Source organism: Thalassophryne amazonica, chromosome 14 (genome assembly GCF_902500255.1).
Source record: "Thalassophryne amazonica chromosome 14, fThaAma1.1, whole genome shotgun sequence".
NCBI classification, from domain to species: Eukaryota; Metazoa; Chordata; class Actinopteri; order Batrachoidiformes; family Batrachoididae; genus Thalassophryne; species Thalassophryne amazonica.
Window position 1 is genome coordinate 25,507,894 of NC_047116.1, and position 23,187 is coordinate 25,531,080.

Consider the following 23,187-nt stretch of genomic DNA (forward strand, 5'->3'; position numbering starts at 1 on the left):
TTCCTGAGCATAATCCAGCACTCAGGTGCCTCATTGAGGAGGAATGCAGCCCTGTAACACATGGCAGGAGCAGATAGATGGTTACTGGCAGGTTTTCAAGAAATTGAAAGCCAAAGCAGCACACAGTCAGAGTATGATGTACAACCCCTGGCAAAAATTATGGAATCACCGGCCTCGGAGGATGTTCATTCAGTTGTTTAATTTTGTAGAAAAAAAGCAGATCACAGACATGACACAAAACTAAAGTCATTTCAAATGGCAACTTTCTGGCTTTAAGAAACACTATAAGAAATCAAGAAAAAAAATTGTGTCAGTCAGTAACGGTTACTTTTTTAGACCAAGCAGAGGGAAAAAATATGGACTCACTCAATTCTGAGGAATAAATTATGGAATCACCCTGTAAATTTTCATCCCCAAAACTAACACCTGCATCAAATGAGATGTGCTTGTTAGTCTGCATCTAAAAAGGAGTGATCACACCTTGGAGAGCTGTTGCACCAAGTGAACTGACATGAATCATGGCTCCAACATGAGAGATGTCAATTGAAACAAAGGAGAGGATTATCAAACTCTTAAAAGAGGGTAAATCATCACGCATGTTGCAAAAGATGTTGGTTGTTCACAGTCAGCTGTGTCTAAACTCTGGACCAAATACAAACAACATGGGAAGGTTGTTAAAGGCAAACATACTGGTAGACCAATGAAGACATCAAAGCGTCAAGACAGAAAACTTAAAGCAATATGTCTCAAAAATTGAAGCGTCAAGACAGAAAAGTTAAAGCAGTATGTCTCAAAAATCAAAAATGCACAACAAAACAAATGAGGAACAAATGGGAGGAAACTGGAGTCGACGTCTGTGACCGAACTGTAAGAAACCGCCTAAAGGAAATGGGATTTACATACAGAAAAGCTAAACGAAAGCCATCATTAACACCTAAACAGAAAAAAACAAGGTTACAATGGGCTAAGGAAAAGCAATTGTGGACTGTGGATGACTGGATCAAAGTCATATTCAGTGATGAATCTCGAATCTGCACTGGGCAAGGTGATGATGCTGGAACTTTTGTTTGGTGCCGTTCCAATGAGATTTATAAAGATGATTGCCTGAAGAGAACATGTAAATTTCCACAGTCATTGATGATATGGGGCTGCATGTCAGGTAAAGGCACTGGGGAGATGGCTGTCATTACATCATCAATAAATACACAAGTTTATGTTGATATTTTGGACACTTTTCTTATCCCATCAATTGAAAGGATGTTTGGGGATGATGAAATAATTTTTCAAGATGATAATGCATCTTGCCATAGAGCAAAAACTGTGAAAACATTCCTTGCAAAAAGACACATAGGGTCAATGTCATGGCCTGCAAATAGTCCGGATCTTAATCCAATTGAAAATCTTTGGTGGAAGTTGAAGAAAATGGTCCATGACAAGGCTCCAACCTGCAAAGCTGATCTGGCAACAGCAATCAGAGAAAGTTGGAGCCAGATTGATGAAGAGTACTGTTTGTCACTCATTAAGTCCATGCCTCAGAGACTGCAAGCTGTTATAAAAGCCAGAGGTGGTGCAACAAAATACTAGTGATGTGTTGGAGCGTTCTTTTGTTTTTCATGATTCCATAATTTTTTCCTCAGAATTGAGTGATTCCATATTTTTTTCCCTCTGCTTGGTCTAAAAAAGTAACCGTTACTGACTGCCACATTTTTTTTCCTGATTTATTTATAGTGTTTCTTAAAGCCAGAAAGTTGCCATTTGAAATGACTTTAGTTTTGTGTCATGTCTGTGATCTGCTTTTTTTCTACAAAATTAAACAACTGAATGAACATCCTCCAAGGCCAGTGATTCCATAATTTTTGCCAGGGGTTGTAAAAGCAGCTCTTTAATGAGATACAAGAAGATGTAAGACCACTTGCCAGACAAAAGCAAGGCTGAGCACAGAGTCTACTGAGTCAGGCACACAGACTGGGGAATAGAGGTGGGTGATACTGGGAATTTTGGTATTGATCCGATACCAAGTAAATACAGGCCCAGTATCGCTGATATTGATACCGATACTGATACTTTTTCATATTTAAGCTTCATAGATCCAAAGGATCCAAAAGACGTAGGATAGAATTTCGCCCAACATTGTATGTGACAACAAAATACTTTATTTATCACAATCAACATTTTTGTTTAAAAATATCACTCAACGCAACTAAATCTCCTGAGGTAGAGGGCTGACTCGAGGAGAGCGCTGAGTGGGCGGGCCATGCTGAGCCTACCTGCATGGCTGTTGGCTGGTGCCGCTGAGCCATGTGATGGCACAGCAACTAAAGACCAGAGGGGGGAGGGTGTGCTGCTCCATGTTGTGTCACACAGTGCAGCACTGCTCTTACAGATAGAGAGTAGACTTTGATGAATCTGCATGCGCAGCAGTCAGTGCGTGCGGGAGAGAAAAAAGCTTGAGTATCGATCTTTTTACATGAGGATCATTCAATATCAGTACCAGCGTTAGTATTGATATTATCAATATTAGGATCGATCCGCCCATCTCTACTGGGCAATGGGCGAGGAAAAGAGTGAGGAGGTCTAGAGGTCAGGCAGCTGGACAAAAACTGTCACTAAGTGGCGGCTTTAATTGCACGTCAGTGAACTCATGTCAACGGATGGCATGAACAGGAGCAAGTGCCCTTGAACCGTGTGTGTGTGTGAAGACACAAAAAAACATGGCCAAACATAAACAAATGAATTGTTCTATTGTTGCAATAATTGTATGGAATATTAAACTTGGGTGCAGCATGGTGGCTTAGTGGTTAGCAAAGATGGTTCAAGTCTGGTCAGGTCTGGAGGTATGAGCTGGTGCCATGCAATTGCTGCATCTTCCACACCACAGAACCGCCTTGGGTCCTGGTTGGCAACCACCTGCATAGACAACCAATCCATCCCTATCTCTCAAAAGTATCCATCTATCTGACACAGCTTTGATGAACATAGGTGTCTCCTTGGCCTTCTCCAGCTGCTGGGGTCCTCAACACTAATGCACTTGCATGCTGGATCATGCACAGAAAAATGCACCGTATGGCCGAAATGTTGTAGCTCACGTTCCCCCATAATTCAAAGACATGTAGTTGTCACTGATTAGCACGCAAGCCTAACAACCATACAGTAAGTCAGGAAGCACTGGGACTGGAAAGGTTTGGAACCTAAAGACAGAGTGCTGAGAAGGGTTGTAGAATCCAACAGCTTTGGTGCCTTTGTCGTTGAGGAAAGGTTTGTTGACGATGGCTTGGCGGATGATGCTCTGATCTTGGTGGAATCAAAGGATACTCTGATTGTAGCACTTGAAAAGCTGAGTGAGGAACTGGAGTAGATGGGTTTGCAGTTCTCCATGATCAAGACCAAGATCCAGGCTTTCAGTAACATTATAAGCATTACATCTGCAATTAAAAAAAAAATTAACATTCATCAGGAAAAACACAAATTTAAACTGTTGTACTTTTTTGCCATAAATTTTGATATACAGAATCGTACATCATCTTTATCGACTGTTGTGGCATTGCTAAAGCTTTAAAGGTCCAACAATTTAATGCCCCTCGGTCTCACATTAAATCACCAGCATCACAGACCAAAAGATCAACCCACCCCCACCCCCACCCCATTCTCTATCGAGGAACGCTATTTCCAAGTCAAGTTGGAGCCCTTAAGCAACTCAAAGGGCTCATCATCTGTGAAAAAACAGACTTTTGTTGATTCTAGTCCTGTCAAATTATTGGTCAGAGGTTCACCCACTCCACATCCACACCAGAATTTTATCTGGCGTGGACCCCAGCTAAGCTTAATTAAAGTTGCATCATTTATTTTTGAATCCTGCTAACAAATAAACAGAAAATATTATATAACATCCATGGCGGGATGTATTATATAAAGAAACAAAAAAAGAAAATCTTGATGGAGATTTTGAACACAATCAAACCTGCATATCTTAGAACTGTCTCTCCACTAAATATATTGCAATCCATCCATCATGTTTTCATTCCACTCGTAACTATGTAGTGTAGTCATACAGATGGGTTTGCAGTTCTCCAGGATCAAGACCAAGATCCAGCATTTCAGTGACTTCGGGCCATCAGAAGTGTATCTGTATGCGGTGAAAGTGTTGAACCTGTGGACAGTCACTTATCTCAGCAGTGACATTCACGTCTCTGGGTTCCTGTCCTTTGACTTTAAGAGACACCCGGGAAAAGCATGTAGAGTCATGAGGTCGCTGAACAGAGATGTTTTGGCAATAGAGATGGCTGTGTAGATGAACCAAGGTCCAAGTCTTTTCTCGCAGTTCAGGGGAGCCTTTTGATCAATTAACTGTTTTGGCTACTTCACACTGTGGTTCTAAGAGAACATGCCATCCCATCTGCAGCTATCTCAGTTGGTTATGTGCTTAAGGGGAAAAAAAAAAATCAAGTTGTCTCATTTGTCTCTTTTGTCTCTAAAACCTCTGGGGTGCATAAAAATGAAAAGCTCACAACTTGCCTTTTTTCCATCATCACAGCATAAAGACTTAAAATAGAAAAGCTGTGTGTAAAGATTGCAGAAATAGACACTGCTGGCATGTCTGACATGTGGAAGGTTTCTGTGAGAGCAGGCAGCCATAGAAACACAGGATGTGTCTTTATCGCAGACATAATGGCTCTGTGGATCCTCTGCACAGCGACCAATTGGAACCAAACTGAGCTTAGTCAGCAAAATGTAATGAACTCTGCAAGTCGGGACCATTAAAATCACCCCTACAGCATCGTTATCCTCACAACCATTCATTTGTGCTGACCTCTTAATTACTAACGTGTTGAGGAGTTATGGGAGCTTTTGTGATAATTTGGCTAAATATGGCATTCTAAAGTATGACCTCATCGTGTAGTTTCAATAACCATCTTGTCTTTTTTTTTTAACGCTTTTAATTAATTGTACTCCAGCTTTCCATAATATGAGTCTTAAGCGTTCACAGCAATCACTGCAAAACAGAGTTTAAAATCCTATCAAACATTCTCTGCACTTGAAAAGTAAATTTTGCTTTCATTACATTGATTGCGTTCAGTCAATATTTCAGCTGACATACTGGGCAGAGAGCTTTCTCGAGTTCTCTTTCCCTGAAATGCACTTTTTTTTTTCGGATTTTTAAAAATTGCTTTCAAAGCTATCATTTATCAGTGTGCAGTTTCATTGCTAAAAATCAATTGCTGGACAAATCATGCTTGAAGCGTTGCATAATTATTTTTGTGTGTGAAAGCATATGGTGTTTATATGACATCCTGTAAAAGCTGCCCATATATACGAGGGCTGTCCGTAAAGTATAGGTCCTTTTTATTTTTTTCAAAAACTATATGGATTTCATTCATATGTTTTTACGTTAGACATGCTTGAACCCTCGTGCGCATGCGTGAGTTTTTCCACGCCTGTCAGTGACGTCATTCGCCTGTGAGCACTCCTTGTGGGAGGAGTCGTCCAGCCCCTCGTCGGAATTCCTTTGTCTGAGAAGTTGCTGAGAGACTGGCGCTTTGTTTGATCAAAATTTTTTCTAAACCTGTGAGACACATCGAAGTGGACATGGTTCGAAAAATTAAGCTGGTTTTCAGTGAAAATTTTAACAGCTGGTGAGAGATTTTGAGGTGATTCTGTCGCTTTAAGGACTTTTCACAGTGCGAGACGTCGCGCAGCGCTCTCAGGCAGCGTCATCAGCCTGTTTCAAGCTTAAAACCTCCACATTTCAGGCTCTATTGATCCAGGACGTCGTGAGAGAACAGAGACGTTTCAGAAGAAGTCGGTTTCAGCATTTTATCCGGATATTCCACTGTTAAAGGAGATTTAAAAAAAAAAAAAAAAAATTAATTAATAAAAATACATAAGTAACAGGAAATAAAAGGGTTGAGTTCCTTTTCTAAAAACTGTTGAGGTCAAAGGTTTTAAAAACATTCTAGACTCACATGCCATTCCAAATCATTGCTTAATTTATTATCACCCTTGAAAAATGTCGGCTACCAATTTTATAAACACTACACAATCATGCTAGTGTGTGTGTGTGTGTATATATATATATATATATATATATACATATATACAGTAGTGTTCAGAATAATAATAGTGCTATATGACTAAAGATTAATCCAGGTTTTCAGTATATTTATTATTGTTACATGGGAAACAAGGTACCAGTAGATTCTCACAAATCCAACAAGACCAAGCATTCATGATATGCACACTCTTAAGGCTATGAAATTGGGCTATTAGTCAAAAAAGTAGAAAAGGGGGTGTTCACAATAATAGTAGCATCTGCTGTTGACGCTACAAACTCAAAACTATTATGTTCAAACTGCTTTTTTTTTCCACAATCCTGTGAATCACTAAACTAGTATATACTTGTATAACCACAGTTTTTCATGATTTCTTCACATCTGCGAGGCATTAATTTTGTTGGTTTGGAACCAAGATTTTGCTCGTTTACTATTGTGCTTGGGGTCATTGTCTTGTTGAAACACCCATTTCAAGGGCATGTCCTCTTCAGCATAAGGCAACATGACCTCTTCAAGTATTTTGACATATCCAAACTGATCCATGCTACCTGGTATGCGATATATAGGCCCAGTACCATAGTAGGAGAAACATGCCCATATCATGATGCTTGCACCAGCATGCTTCACTGTCTTCACTGTGAACTGTGGCTTGAATTCAGAGTTTGGGGGTCGTCTCACAAACTGTCTGCGGCCCTTGGACCCAAAAAGAACAATTTTACTCTCATCAATCCACAAAATATTCCTTCATTTCTCTTTAGGCCAGTTAATGTGTTCTTTGGCAAATTGTGACCTCTTCTGCACATGTCTTTTATTTAACAGAGGGACTTTGCGGGGGATTCTTGCAAATAAATTAGTTTCACACAGGCATCTTCTAACTGTCACAGCACTTACAGGTAACTCCAGACTGTCTTTGATCATCCTGGAGCTGATCAGTGGGTGAGCCTTTGCCATTCTTTGTTATTCTTCTATCCATTTTGATGGTTGTTTTCCATTTTTTTTCCACGCGTCTCTGTTTTTTTGTCCATTTTACAGCATTGGAGATCATTGTAGATGAACAGCCTATAATTTTTTGCACCTGTGTATAAGTTTCCCCTCTCCAATCAACTTTTTAATCAAACTACACTGTTCTTCTGAAAAATGTCTTGGATGTCCCATTTTCCTCAGGCTTTCAATGAGAAAAGCATGTTCAACAGGTGCTGGCTTCATCCTTAAATAGGGGACACCTGATTCACATCTGTTTGTTCTACAAAATTGACGAACTCACTGACTGAATGCCACACTACTATTATTGTGAACACCCCCTTTTCTACTTTTTTACTAATAGCCCACTTTCATAGCCTTAAGAGTGTGCATATCATGAATGCTTGGTCTTGTTGGATTTGTGAGAATCTACTGAATCTACTGGTACCTTGTTTCCCATGTAACAATAAGAAATATACTCAAAACCTGGATTAATCTTTTTAGTCACATAGCACTACTATTATTCTGAACACTACTGTGTGTGTATATATATATATATATATATATATATATATATATATATATATATATATATATATATATATATATATATATATATATATATATATATATATATATATATATATATATATATATACAAGGTCTATTAGAAAAGAAACCGACAGTTTTATTTTTTAAAAACTATATGGATTTGAATCACGTGTGATTACATGAGCCAAGCTTGAACCCTCATGCGCATGCGTGAGTTTTTTCACGCCTGTCAGTGACGTCATTCGCCTGTGAGCACACCTTGTGGGAGGAGTGGTCCAGCCCCCTCGTCGGATTTTCATTGTCTGAGAAGTTGCTGAGAGACTGGCGCTGTGCTTGATCAAAATTTTTTCAAAAACTGTGAGGCACATCCGAGTGGACACCATTCGAGAAATTCAGCTGGTTTTCGGTGAAAATTTTAACGGCTGATGAGAGATTTTGGATTGTTTCTATTGCTGTAAGGACTTCCCATGGAGAGATTTTTTTTATGAAAGACGTGCGGACGGATTGGCGCGCTGGCTCTCAGCCGGCGCGGTGCGCCCGCCACAGGAAAAACACCTCCGTGTTGATAACCATTTGTAAAATCCAGGCGGCTTTTGGTGGCTTTCAGTTGAGTGAGTATCTGAGAAATTGTTTAGCAACAGGGCATGTTCCAACTTGTCCTTAAGGCTTCCAACGGAGGTGTTTTTCCTGTGGCGGGCGCGCCGCCAATCCGTCCACACGTCTTTCATTAAAAAACTCTCCTTTAACAGTGGAATGTCCAGATAAACTGCTGATTCCAACCTCTTCTGAAAGTTCTCTGTTCTCTCACAATGTCCTGGGTCAACAGAGTCTTAAATTTGGAGGTTTTCAGCTTGAAACAGGATGACGACGTCGCCTCGGAGCGCTGCGCGATGTCCCGCTCCGTGGGACGTCCTTACAGTGATAGAAACAATCCAAAATCTCTCATCAGCCGTTAAAATTTTCACCGAAAACCAGCTAAATTTCTTGAATGGTGTCCACTCGGATGTGCCTCACAGTTTTTGAAAAAATTTTGATCAAGCACAGTGCCAGTCTCTCAGCAACTTCTCAGACAAAGGAATTCCGACGAGGGGGCTGGACCACTCCTTCCACAAGGTGTGCTCACAGGCGAATGACGTCACCGACAGGCGTGAAAAAACTCTCACATGCCCACGAGGGTTCAAGCTTGGCTGATGTAATAACACGTGATTCAAATCCATATGGTTTTTTAAAAAAATAATAAGTTCGGATACTTTTCTCACAGACCTCGTGTTTATATATATATATATATATGTATATATGTATATATGTATATATGTATATATATATATGTATATATATATATATATATATATACATATATATATATATATATGTATATATATATATGTATGTTAGCCAATTAATAGAGGTACATAAGGGCATCATGGGACACAGGTCCGGGATGGATAAGAAGTACAACAAGATGTCCATAACTGACTCAGACCCTGGAAACTGCCAAACAAAGGCTCACAGCTCTGGCCACTCAGCTGAAGAGATATTCCAGAGAAGCAGAGGCCAAGAAAATAAATGGCCTGTTCTCCCATGACCCATCCCAGGTGTACTCCCAGCTAAAACGGAAAAACAGTAATACAAGAACAGACCTGTCCAGTACTGAGACTGAGCAATTCTGGAAGAACATCTGGCAGAAAGAGGCATCACTAACACCAATGCCAAGTGGCTGGTGGACCTAACAGCACACCACAGCCACCTCCCCGAACAAGAACCAGTCAACATCACAAAGACAGGCATCCAACAACAAGTCTCAGGGATGAAGAGTTGGACAGCACCAGGGCCTGATATGATCCACACCTACTGGCTGAAGAAGCCAACAATGCTCCATGTGTGCCTGGCAGTACAAATTAATCCATCTCAATGATAGGAATAAGATCCGAGCCATCAATACATATGCACCACCAGTCATCAGATACCCAGGAGGAGATGGACGCCACTGATGTCAAGAAAAAAAAAAAAAACTCCTCACAATGCGCAGAGGTTTCTCTATGAACAATGCAAGGAGGTAGGGTGAGGATCAGTAAGTGTCAGAGCCACAATCCAGGATGAGACGAGGAGCATACATTAATACATCAGAAAGATGGCTCCCTGAGATCAGCTTCTACAAGAACACCTCAGGCAGATGAAGACAGACTGTGATAAGGAAGAGGAGGAGGTGATATCATGGAAGATCAAGCCTCTCCATTGGATGTTCGATCGACAGATAGAGGAAGTGGCTGACATCAAGAAGACCTACCAGTGGCTAGAAAAGGTCAACCTAAAGGACAGCACAGAGGCTCTGATCATGGCAGCACAAGAACAAACCCTCAACACCCGTTCCATAGAGGCAGGAGTCTACCACAGCCGACAGGACCCAAGTTGCAGGCTGTGCAAATGTGCCCCAGAGACAGTCCAGCAAATAGTACCAACATGCAAGTCAAAGGACAACTGAATGTCTATGAATCTACAGTTTGTTTTTTAACATTTGTTCTGGGGTTATGAAAAAATGCCATGGACATTTTTCTTTTCTCTTTTGCCATTTACTGCCATTTTATCCAGATAATTTATTAAGAACTAAAATTTACAGTTGAATAAATCATAAACATAATCAAAAAATGCAGCTCTGATAGTGTAGCATGTAACATTAGAATGCTGTACATTTTATGTGTGCCAAAAAGTTGTAAATTCATATCTTCTATTCTGTTGATATGCAGCGTGGGATGTTGTGTAGCTATTAATCAGAGGTAATTCGAAGTACACGGTGTCTGCTTTGTTTCTCATATTGTAAATTCATATTTCACCTGCAGTGCTAAACTCTAATAACCACTTTAAATCCATTACAAGGTCATTGTGCTCAGTGGCATTAATGAGCACGGCTTCAGATGTGTAGGATGGATCTCTTGGTGGATACGCTGGTGTTAATGGGTTACAGCATTTGATCAATCACACTGCCTCACAGATTCCAAAATACATTAGGTTGTCAAATGCACAAAATGGAGTTCATCATTTGGACATTAGAAGCCATTTTTTAATGACTAGGGTCCCCTCTGAGTTTTCTCCAACTTGTACTCGGCTGTTAATAGTGCAGAGTTCTGTTGGTTACTTTATAGTGGTCTGTGGAAAAAATAAAAAAAATAATCTTCATGGATAGCAGATGGTCAGAAATATTATCGCTCCATCTCAATTTCTGATGAGTCTTGGAGGTCACGCGGCAAACAAGTGGTGCCTCGACAGGAGAACGCACATGTCAGGAAAGCACATAGATGTGATGTATTGAGGGATCGTACCTACAGTGAATGATAATGTATTGCTCTCTGACAGCCGTATATTACCCACACATGGAGTAATACATCAATGTGAATTTCTCTCAGAGAAATAATTCTGCAATATAGCCTATGTCCTTTGTGTCAGAGGATGTATAGGAATGTATTTTGGTTTTGCAGGTGAGATACGGACAAATCTGGACCTCCTGCACAACAAATACAGAGCTTATTGCTTTCCTCAAATATATACCGAGGACCTGCAATGCAACTTCACGTGTAGTTTACGAGAGCTAAAATTTAAAAAAGCCGTGAAGTCTCTCCAAAATGAAATCAACATTCCAGATTGTAATTGTTTTGCTATTTTAATGGGTTTTTTCCCAGTGTTGGTGCATTTTTTATTTCATTACAGTCAAGCCGACGTGCTTTTTAAGCAAAAATGTAGCTCCCAGTCAGCCACATTTAATCTAATTTCACTATTCTAATCTTTTTTAATAACTGCCAGGGAAATCTGCAGGGATTAGAATCCCCCTTACATCTAATGATCGTGTAACCGCGCATGCTGTGTATGCTTTATTTTGTAATAACACAACAAAACATAATCACAGACAATAAGTGTCGCTTTTTCTTTTCTGTCTAACTCAGAGTTTTTTCTGGAGCTGCTGGAGAACACGGAGCGGTCCCTCAATGAGATGTTCGTGAGGACTTACGGCAAACCTTACATGCAGAACTCTGAGGTCTTTGAGAACCTGTTCGCCGAGCTCAAGCGCTATTACACGGGCGGAAATGTTAACCTGGAGGAAATGCTTAATGACTTTTGGTCACGGCTACTGGAGCGTATGTTCACGCTGCTCAACTCTCAGTACATCATCACTGAGGACTATCTGGAGTGTATCAGTAAGTACACCGACCAGCTCAAGCCCTTTGGCGATGTTCCCAGGAAGCTCAAGGCTCAGGTTACCCGGGCATTCATCGCCGCACGCACATTTGTCCAAGGGCTGTCCGTTGGCCGGGAGGTGGCTCAGAGAGTATCAAAGGTAAAAATACTCACACTTTCATAAAAGCCAAATGTGACTGGAAGATAGAAGTTTGTGCAGTTAAATGCTATTAAAACAAATCTTAGAAATTTTCATTCTTAGTGTATCTTATTTAGTAGATTAAAGCAATTAGATGATGTTTGATTTCTGTCTATTTGGATGCAAACTGCATTAAATATCGTTAAAAGTGTAATTGCTAGGAATACCTGATATAGGTGGTGCTGTTGCCTCACACCACGAAGGTTCAGGGTTCAAGAGCCCAAGAATCTCCTTGTTCATCTGCAGCTCGGTCGGGAAAGTGCTGCAAAAATTTGTGAAAAATTTTGCACCTGTGTAAAATTTTTGCCAAATCAGGTACAACCTGGAGCAAAAATCGGAAAAACTTAAAGAATCACACACAAACGCAGAATGGACATCTCTGAAACTTATAAGCATTACATCCATAATTTTAAAAAACAAAATTACATTCATCAGGAAGAACACAAATTTAAACTGTTAAGTTTTTTGCCATAAGAATTAAATGCTCTTAAATTTTGATGTACAGAATCGTACATCATCTTTATAGACTGTTGTGGCATTGCCAGAGGTTTGAAGGTCCAACAGTTTAATGCCTCTAGGTCTCACATTAAATCACCAGAATCACAGACCAAAAGATCAGCCCCCCCACCCCCCCACCCTCTATCGAGGAACACTATTTCCAAGTCAAGTTGGAGCCCTTAAGCAACTCAAAGGGCTCTTCATCTGGGAAAAACCAGACTTTTGTTGATTCTAGTCCTGTCAAATTATTAGTCTAACTCAGACTGTGTAGGGGAGGTGATGGTCTGGTGGTTAAGGTGTTGGGCTTGAGTCCAGAAGCTCATGGGTTCAAATCCCCGCCGGAGTGGAAAATCACTAAGGGCCCTTGGGTAAGGCCTTTAATCCCCTATTGCTTCCGGTGTGTAGTGAGCACCTTGTATGGCAGCACCCTGACATCGGGGTGAATGTGAGGCGTAATTGTAAAGCGCTTTGAGCATCTGATGCAGATGGAAAAGCGCTATATAAATGCAGTCCATTTATTAGTCAGAGGTTCACCCAAACCACATCCACACCAACTTTTTATCTGTTAATATTTCATCCACCCCTCCCACCACCAGCACCACCACCACAACTAAGCTTAATTAAAGTTGCATAATTTATTTTTGAATCCTGCTACCAGATAAACAGAAAATATTATATAACATCCATGGTATTATATAAAGAAACAAAAAAGAAAATCTTGATGGAAATTTTGACTGCAATCAAAACTTGTGCAAATCTTCGAATCCTCTCTCTACCAAATATCATTGCAATCCATCCATCATGTTTTCGTTCTGACTCGTAACAGTGTAGTGCTCATACAGCAAAAGTGTAGATGAGTGGGTGAGTGAGTTAATCCATCCCTGGCAGCAGTGTTCAAACAATAACTCAAAAACAAACACTGCTATCATCCTGTAACTCACCAAATTAAAACAGGACATGATGATGATGAACTGATTAGATGGTGGTTATGTTTGATGCACAACATCAATTGAAAAAGCAATTTTGCCTTTTTCTATGCAGTATGCCATACATATATCTGTTACTTTGCTGGATGTAGTGCCCGACTCCATCTGAGTGTCAGCTAACAAGTTAAACTAACCACCACAGGGACAAACATAATGCACAATATGTGGCCAAATGTGGTACGAAATACACAATAGAATGGGAAAGTAAGAACAAAAGACTCTGTATCAAAACAAACGTGATGTGTTTCCAACTGCTGGACAGTTCAGGAATGTGCATCCATGTCAATCTATGTTTCATATGTATAGGATGCAGTTGGTTCAAGGTGTACATGCATGCTGCTTATTGAATTGTAGCATCCAGAGGAAGACAAGGAGATCAGAAAGTCCACATCTCTTCTCTGCTGGCGTAGGTTATTAAAATTTGCTGTGTATCTTACATACATTTTTCTTTTTTTCTTTTTTTCTTTTTAAAATTGACTTCAGTGTTGTTTTAAGTAGTTCTGCAGTAAGGATACTTTTTGCCGTGTAGTTCTTCCCTGCTGCTTCTCTGACTAATGTCTGCTCTCTTGCTTCATGTCGTCAGTAAAAAAACTGTTGTGAACAGTGTTTGGTTTTTTTTACTTAATCAGCTCTCGCTCTGGAGAAATGGTCCAACAATGAAAGAGGAACGAAAAGAAACTCATGTCATCAGTAGTTATTGCTGTACGGGGTAATATTTGTTCCCCTGATATACATTAATCATGCTGTAAGTTCAGAATTCTGTTTGATATGATGTAAGCTTACAGCGTTTTCTGCTCTGCATGGTAATGCTGTGGGAGTATGTACAGTTTTGATGGTATATCCAGTAAAAAGAAATGTAAGAGGCTAAAATTTGCATTTAGGCACATTCAGTAACAGCTAATTTGCATTATTCCAGTCCACCAGTTTTAGAAGGGTACCAGAATCTTGGGCTCTCCAACACCAAAGAACCTAAGGGGCCTGCACAGGACTTATTTCTTCTATCAGTCACTGGTTCTCCAAAATGCCCGAAACAAATCTTATATCTGTTTTTAAAAATCTTTTGCAAGTTAATTCTTGGTGGTTTGCTCTTTAAGAATAGATACAACAACATCTGCAGTTTCACATTAGCGGTCCAGCTGCCCAATCGCTGACAAATGCTTTATTTTGAATAATAATCAGGAAGTGGTGAGTTAGTAGGAGCGCCAACATCATAAACTAAGTGTTTAACAACATTTTTTGATAAAATTCATACCTCTACCTTTTTTTTTTTTTTTTCTTTTTACTTGGATTCTCTCACAAAGTTGGTTTGTATTTCAGGCCAAGGTTTTGACCCTTGCATTAAGTTTTTTGGCTTATCAGTTTTTGAGTAAACCCCCATTCTTATTTTCACAGATGTGCATCCTGGAAGCTCATGGTCTGAAACCTTGTCTTTAATGTGGAGAACCTCAAAGAGTCTGGCAGGGTGTCTGTAATGAACCCCGATATTCAGTCACTGTGCCACGGTCTTGGTGGAACTTTTGCAATGTTGCATGTACGCCGAACTTAACCAGCTCTGTTCACAAACACCTTAGAAGATGTGTCCGAGCTGGATCAGAAATCAGCATAAGGGGAGAGAAGATCATACAAGTTGCGCTGCAAGACACCCTCCTCATCAGCTGCCAATCGGGGATGATTGCACAGTTTCTGTGGGTACTGGCGGTACTGCCATCCCCGGCACCACTAGCAGCATGAATCTATCGCAAGGCATCTGTAGAATGTGTCTGCAGGGTTACAGGGTATAATTGCTGAGTTCAGCAGGTGGGAATAAGGGGCTTATTTAGTGATGTTCTGAGATTTAGACCAGATGCAGCTTGAGGCGGGTTCAGCGGCGGTCTGTAGGCGTTTAAGTTGCGACTTGCATGCTGCAGTTGATGAGGCCTAACTGAAATAGAAGAGAGATTGTGGACCACGGCAGCCAATTTCGATTGGTAGGACACGACATAAGTTACTTTACTTTACTCCTCGCCTATTAATACCTCGGGGAAACTCGGCGTTTCTCAGCAGAGTTGTTAACATCCATTTCCTGAGTTACACCATTGGCTTCTCACAAGCCTGCGTGCCCCAGCTTCACCTCTTGACATTTCAGAGTGACCTCAGATCCAGGTCAGGTGTCTGGGACTGCAGCTCTTTGATCCTTAGGGTTTAGACTCCTCATGAGGGATTGGCGGTAAGACTAATGGAATGAGACGCCAAGCTGGAGGCGTCTGCTGCAGAGCACCGTTGAGATGTGGAAGCCAGGCTCATGGCTCTTGTATGTTTATTAAATTAAAGGTGGTGCTGCTTTGTCTTTTCAGAGGGAGAAAACATCCTGAGGCTTTTGGGAAGCAGAGATATGCCTGTAGTTTGTATTTCCCAGGAAACAAAATTGTAACATATCGCTAATTGTTAACCACACACGGTTCCTGCTGCTGCTTCTTTGAGGTGATAAAAGCCTTTAAAGATGACACGTGGGACGTTAAGTTGCACACTGCTAACTAGAGTGATTAAATCAACAATGTGCACTTAGTAAAGTTGCAGTGAATTAACGGCGTGGGCTATAGAGCAGTGGAGTGTTTTTTCCATTGATCCGTTTCCATTCATCATGAAAGAAGCACTTTAAATAATTAGTATTATTCATAATTATTCACAGACATTCTCAAAGGTTTTTTTTTCTAAATTTGTGAACTGCTGGCATTGAACAAGTCTTTCATTCATCTGCTGTTTCATTTTTGTACAAGAAAGTGAACAAAAGCTGAGTTGATTTGCACTTTCAGTTCTTTTGGTGTATATTTTTGAACACTTGAAGCTCAAACTGTTGGGAAATTTGTTGGTACTCTGTAGATAAAGTTATCAGTTCACCAGAAAAATGTGTTAACCTTATTTCACTGACATACATATCAGTATATAATACAGTAACTGTGACAAGTGATGGACAAAATACCCACAGACCTGAAAGACTCAATAATTGTCACCAGAAGGGAGACGAGTCTGACTGCGGAAACCACTGCGAAATCTCCTTGCTGTCCTCCAGAGGAAAGGTTCTCACACGGAGTGTCAACAACTGTGTGAGACCACTAGCAGAAAATATCCTTCCTGAAACCCAGAGTGGTCATCAAGAGAGACAACCAACATGATCTTCATTGTCCGCCAATTGCAAGAAAGCATCGAGAGCAACACCAGCTCTTGTACTTCGTCATCATTGACTTGACAAAGGCATTTGACAGCGTGTCACACCCATTTCTGTGGAAGATCCTGAGTAAAACAGGCTGTCTGGAGAAATTTACCAAGATCCTGAGGCTTCTCCACGAAGACATGTCCACCAAAGTTTTGGTAAACGGCACAAAAACTGAAGTCTTCAGTGTTAAATCAGAACTGAAGCAGGTCTATCATCGCCCGTACATGCTTCATGATCTTCACGGTCACAATCCTCCACCTGATCATGCTACCATGAATTGGCATCACGTAAAAAGAAGTCTTGCTTAAACGGCAAATGCAAATGGATTTTTGCTCATGGTCTTCAAATGATGAGTGTGCAGGTACATTGTTGATGCACTGCAATTCATTCAGGCTTATTTGACCTCTGGTCAGGATCGGGCTGGATCCTATTGATCTTAGGCTATTTGAAAGCTGAGTCTTTATAACTTCTGCACATCCAGACTTGAAATGGAGTAAAATACATCAGATTTTACTCAGGTGCAAACTTTTAGGGCCCCTTCACACATAGTGCGAAGTTTGGACGAAGTGCGCACTTAGTGTGCATGACGCATGACACAAATTTGAACCATTGTCAGTTATTTGCCATAAGAATTAAATGCTCTTAAATTTTGATGTACAGAATCATAGATCATCTTTATAGACTGTTGTGGCGTTGCCAAAGGTTTAAAGGTCCAACAATTAAGGCCCAATCTCAGTTCTCTTTTGTACCCCTTCCCCTTGGCCCTACCCCTATGCCTACCTTTAAAACAAGGGGTAAGGTGAAGGGGTATGCCTCTAGCCCTATAAATTGAGACACCCCTCCGCCTTAGGGATAAAAAAAAACTGCCCGTCTCAAACTGCCGTCTTCACTGTTTGTCAACATGGCAACCGAAGCGAAACTTGTTGCAGTAGCCTGTTTGCTCTTTTTATTTTCTCACCTTTCTGCATAAATGCAAAGAAATAGAAGAAGTCGCAGATTTCTTCGACACATCGCAATCATGTCGGAGAATTTTGTGGTATTAATCATTAATTTGTAATTTATAATAATAATTAATAGTATGAATAATTTATTAATTACTAATTAATGAATGTTAATACTGATAATAATTAGTCATTAATAATAGTAATAATTAATATTGTTAATTGATTAATCATTAATTGATTGATTAGTAATTAATTAATTAATTAATTAATTCATAATTAAAATAAACACTTGAAATATATCCATCTGTGTGAAATGAATATATAATTACACAAGTTTCACTTTATGAATGGAATAACTGAAATAAAACAACTTTTTAATGATATTCTAATTATATGACCAGCACCTGTATGTATATTATGGGCTGCATCTGGTTCCGTTAACCTTATAATTGTTTTTCAAATTCTCCCATTTTTTTGTAACCAGCCCTGATTCCTTTAGAAATTTCCTTGACAAATAATAGCAGTCTATTAGGATATCAGGTTATGTGTTACACATATACATGTGTGTATATATTTTCCAACTTACTCTCAATGGTGAAACTTCTCCTCATTTTCTGCCTGAAAGCTTATTAGGAGCCGAGTGTGCTCAGGGCTCCCTGTTGTTTACTAAATACACACACGTTACAGACCTTGAAATCCAACAGCAGGGATTGATATTATCCAAAGATTTATGAAAATACAAATTAACATGCTTATCCTTTATCATGATTTTCTCCATTGTGAGATATAAAAGTGTCTTATTGTAGCGTTCGTGTGTATATGCATTATAACGCCTCAGCACACGAGCGACGTTACGATATTCTTCAGAACGACAATATACGCTACATGCATCCAGCAGCATACACGTTGCTGTCATAGATAATTGCCTGTAAAGTTTTTTGGCAAGTTATAACTTTCTAAACAGCGTAATTTGTAATTAAAGCCAAGTTCATTTGTGCGGCTCTTTCGGCGCCATGTTCGTTTCTGTGGAGACAGCGTTAAGCTCCTCCTACCCCTGCAAACGGAGTGTGCATCCAGATTCACTCCATTTGAAGGGGTTTGTAGCCCTCTGCCCACCCCTCCACCTCGCTCCAAAAAGAGAATTGAGACACCCCTCTGTCTCTCGTGCCCGCGCAAAGCGGAGGGGAAGGGGTAAAGGGAAGGGCTGAGGGGTAGAATTGAGATTCAGCCTTAATGTCTCTCGGTCTCACATTAAATCACCAGCATCACACACCAAAAGATCACCCCCCACCCTCTATCGAGGAATGCTATTTCCAAGTCAAGTTGGAGCCCTTAAACAACTCAAAGGGCTGTTCATCTGGGAAAAACCAGACTTTTGTTGATTCGAGTCCTGTCAAAATATTGGTCAGAGGTTCACCCACTCCACATCCACACCAGAATCTTATCTGTTAATATTTTGTGTGCAAATCCATTGCACCCTTTCATGGCAGGTGCCGGCGAAATTCCAGGTGACACGCATGAACATCTAACACCACTCGCATGGCACTTAGAAAATGTGTGACCAGTCGCACTCTTGGCATGACAACAGACTGCAGACTGTCTACTGTCATACTCATTGTGAAATTCGTCTAAGTTCCCCACGACTGTGGAGTTGCCAAGATGTGGTGTGCCGTTGGCTCCCCCCAACACAGTGATTGTGGCACAGTGGTAGAGTTGCCATCCGGTAAGCAGGCAGTGTGGGTTCAAATCTTGTGAGTGGTGTTTTGTTTAGTTTTCTTACCAGTGTTGTTTAACCGGGGCTCTGCATCGCATTCTCATTTATGTATTATTTCTATCAACTCAGTGATATTCACTAATTATACAGCTGGTTTTTATGTCATTTTCCTCCAAATCAGCAGCAATTGTGGTGCAGCTCGTCCCATGGAACACAATGCGAGCAGCTGCAGCAGCGTGAGCTGCTGTTCCTGCTCGACAGACACAGTAGTGGTGCGCAAATTCAAAGTGTTTTGCGTTGTTTCGCCGTATTTGTCCAAACGTTGTCCAAACGTTGCACTATGTTGAAGGGGTCTTTACACCTGTATCAGACGTGTAGCTCACACTATGTTGCAAAGGTTAGATCCCCATCAAATGCAGGAACAATAATCAGATTCAGATCACTTCGGCCAGTAATGTGAACCCAACCTAATGGGTTTGGAAGAACTATAAACGTTACTGAAGACACGATATGATCAATATATTGCCCTCTACAAATATAGAACTAATTAATGGTCAAGAATCTGAAAGCTCTGATTGCAATGTAATTGAGACCACTATTTCTATAATACTACAAATCACAATACTTTGGCCTTGATACTGTGCTACCGGATTCCACCCCACGTCACTGTTACCAGCTTCAGATTAGCACTTTAAAAATAATCACTGCCACATCCGTATACGACAAGTTGAGCTGGTGGGTTACAAACTGATGTGTGCGGGTTGCCTCTTTAAACAGCGCAGGACTGTTTGATCCTTCCTCAGAGCTCGACTTCATGTGGTGACATAATGCTGTGATCCTCTCATGATGATGCTTAGAATTGGGCTCAAACTGGGGTGGGGCTCCAGGCTCATCAAACACAAACACAGTTTGGGGCCATTCAGCACCAAAACATCCAGCAGAGTTTCAGCTTGATTCTTATGCTTATTTGGACTTTTTGTTGTATTTTTGTTGTTGTTGGGGTTTTTTTTTTCTTCATTCCTTTTGGAGCTCAATTTTCCAAGAGGTTCATGCAAAAGAAGCCACACTGTCTCACTGTGCAGCTTTTTAAAATAATTTTAGAGGCAACTGTGATGATTTGGAAATACAAATAAGGCATTAGCAGATCAGCAACGTATTCTACTCATGAAGCTCTCAATTTCACTGCACTCAAGAAAATGTTCACCCATTTTGTGATAGCTGGTATCAAATATTCCAATATTAATTTATCAGAAATAATTAAAAATGCGGCAGCAGATTGTAATCGTGGCATTGGTAAATTACTTTTAGGTTGGACACTTGTGCTTTTCCCACTCTTTAATTATCCCTGTCTCCACAACGTACATTCAGCTAAAGATTCCATTGTTGCTTTGAAAAGATGTGCTATCTGCTAAAACCTCTCACATCAAGGATTCTATGTTGCACCATTAGTGCCTGATAATTCACTTTTTTAACCAGCTGCAGAGCAGAGATGATGGTAATGATCATACTGTGGATAAATCTGCTTTCAGAGATCAAAACAGTTTAGTTCAGAACAGAAAGATGCAGCACATCACTGACATCAGTTTTGTTTTGTTTTTGGAGTGTGATTGATTGCTTCCTTTAATCAGGTCTTTAGAGCGGTTGTATTGTTGAATGACACCTACAAGGAAATCACCTTTTTCATCACCTGTGTGACTTGATAATTAGTTTTGATAGATTAACCACTATTGATTAATGACATTATACAAAATAAAAAAAAAAATGATGACCCACTGATGAAAGAAACTTTTAAAAAAAAAATCAGAATGTTTGTACAATACTCTATGATGTCTAATACTGTAGTCAAGAGAGGCCATTACACTTCCAAATTAAGACAATGCTTGCAAATGCAGACTTGGGGTGTGATTTAGTAAGAGCCCAGATATTGAGTGCGAAATTGCACGAGCAATCCAAAGTTTTGTGAATTAGGGTGGAGGTGGTTTTGTGAGTGATTTACTAAGACTAATTGTGCAAATGATAAGAGGCGGTAATGTGGCGTGCACAGCAGTATGCAGTGGTGGGCACAGCAAACCAAAAAGTTAGCTTTGATAACTGGTAATCAGCTAACTGAAAAACTTAACCAATAAACTATCTAAAAACGTATCTGAAGCTACAGATAACAATAACCAATAACTTTCAATTTGCCTCAAATACGCTTTCAGCTACTAAGAAGCTGATTTTAAGTTTAAACACCGCCAAAGCTGCTAACAGAACCAATGGTGATGACAAACCCAAACAGCTAATGAGCCAGACTTTCTGTCTTTGTGCGCTCTGCCCACTGCTGTAGGAAAGCATCATTTACTTTGACAGGATACAGTGGTCCAGCGATGAGCAAAGGTCTTGAAATGGAAGGCAGGTTTGAATTATGGTTTTGCTTTAAAAATAAAATTATTCCGGATAGAATAACTACATTAATGTAAACTCTTAAAAAGTACAAAGTGATATATATATATATATATATATATATATATATATATATATATATAAAACATTAACACAAAGATGCCCAGAGAGGATTATGGGTAACTAAGCCTCTCCTCATACTGATTGGTTGATTCATTCATTCTATGTAAAACCAACGCAAGTGAATCAATGTAACGTGTTGGTGTTTACAAATAAATGTGCTTTTGTAAAATATGTCATTTTTTTCATTTGTTTAAAAAAAAAGAAATTTTCAGTATCCCAACACACGCGTGATGATGTCACAACTCTATCCGGTTAGGGAGACAAGGTTTCTTTCAATAACAAGAAATGTTAAAAATAAATGTGCTTTTGTAAAATATGTCATTTTTTTCATTTGTTTAAAAAAAAAGAAATTTTCAGTATCCCAACACACGCGTGATGATGTCACAACTCTATCCGGTTAGGGAGACAAGGTTTCTTTCAATAACAAGAAATGTTAAAAAAACTTTCTCATGTGTAGTTCGAATTGTGTGGTGATAGGAATTGCCTTTTGAATGCTTGAATAACAATGTCAGTCGCACAAAGAAATCAAATAATAGTGAAAACATGTTCGGTGCAGTGTCATAACGCATCAATCAGTCGCTCCGTGAGGCATCATAACATCCGATCGGTTAGCGGCTCGGTGCGGTGTTATAACATTAAGCCTGGTTCACATGGCAAGATAATTAGGCCGATATCGGACCCGATCTTCCCTTTCCGACAATCCTAAGTTACGCCCCGACAATTGTGTTGGATGCTAAATACAATCTTATCAGATATTCCTGCTGTGTGTGGTGTGTTAAGAAGAACGTGGGGAGCTAAATGTGACATGCAGCCAATCAAAAGCGAGGTGTTTGACCTGGGAATGTTCGTGTGTGAAATCTATTTGTGTGTGTTGTTTTTACTGTGTAGCTGACACCACACACTGTACAACTAAACCTGTCAGAGTTATGACTTTTTTTTTTTTATCTCCATATGTGTGGTCTCTCAGGTTTTGGAAACCTACAGATAATTTTAAAATCCTGCGGTCGACAACACTGTGATATAACCGGTCACCAGTAGATGGCAGTGTTCTATGCATTTTGACGCCCGTTATATCACACGGCCTGAATCACAATTTAACAGACTTTTCGGCTTTTGGAGGAAGCAACCTGGGCTTCTTCTGGCATTTTTACATAAAACAGACATAATAACAATGTCTATAAACCTAGAGAATATATTCACGAGAGTTTTAGGCACAATATACAAAGAGTTTAATGCTGTTATCTGTCTGGAGCCTGATCAGAGCATCTCAAATGCATTTCTCCTGTCTGGAACTTTTACCCAGAATGCACTGCGCACACACCATGTCCACACTAAAACCTTTAAAATTAAAACCAAAGTTTTGCACATTAGGGTGGAGGTGTTTTTGTGCGTGATTTACGAGTACCAAGCCTAATTGTGCAA

At 40.0% G+C, this 23,187-nt stretch overlaps 1 protein-coding gene across 2 annotated transcripts in view; it reads left to right on the top strand.

Annotated features, from left to right (window-relative positions):
- LOC117524397 (glypican-6-like) overlaps nucleotides 1-23,187 on the top strand; it is a 303,252-nt gene that overhangs the window by 150,955 nt on the left and 129,110 nt on the right. For both annotated transcript variants that reach the window (XM_034186164.1, XM_034186166.1), the window contains exon 3: nucleotides 11,495-11,886. In XM_034186164.1, the coding sequence (XP_034042055.1) occupies nucleotides 11,495-11,886 (392 nt within the window). The remainder of the gene's footprint in view (nucleotides 1-11,494; nucleotides 11,887-23,187) is intronic.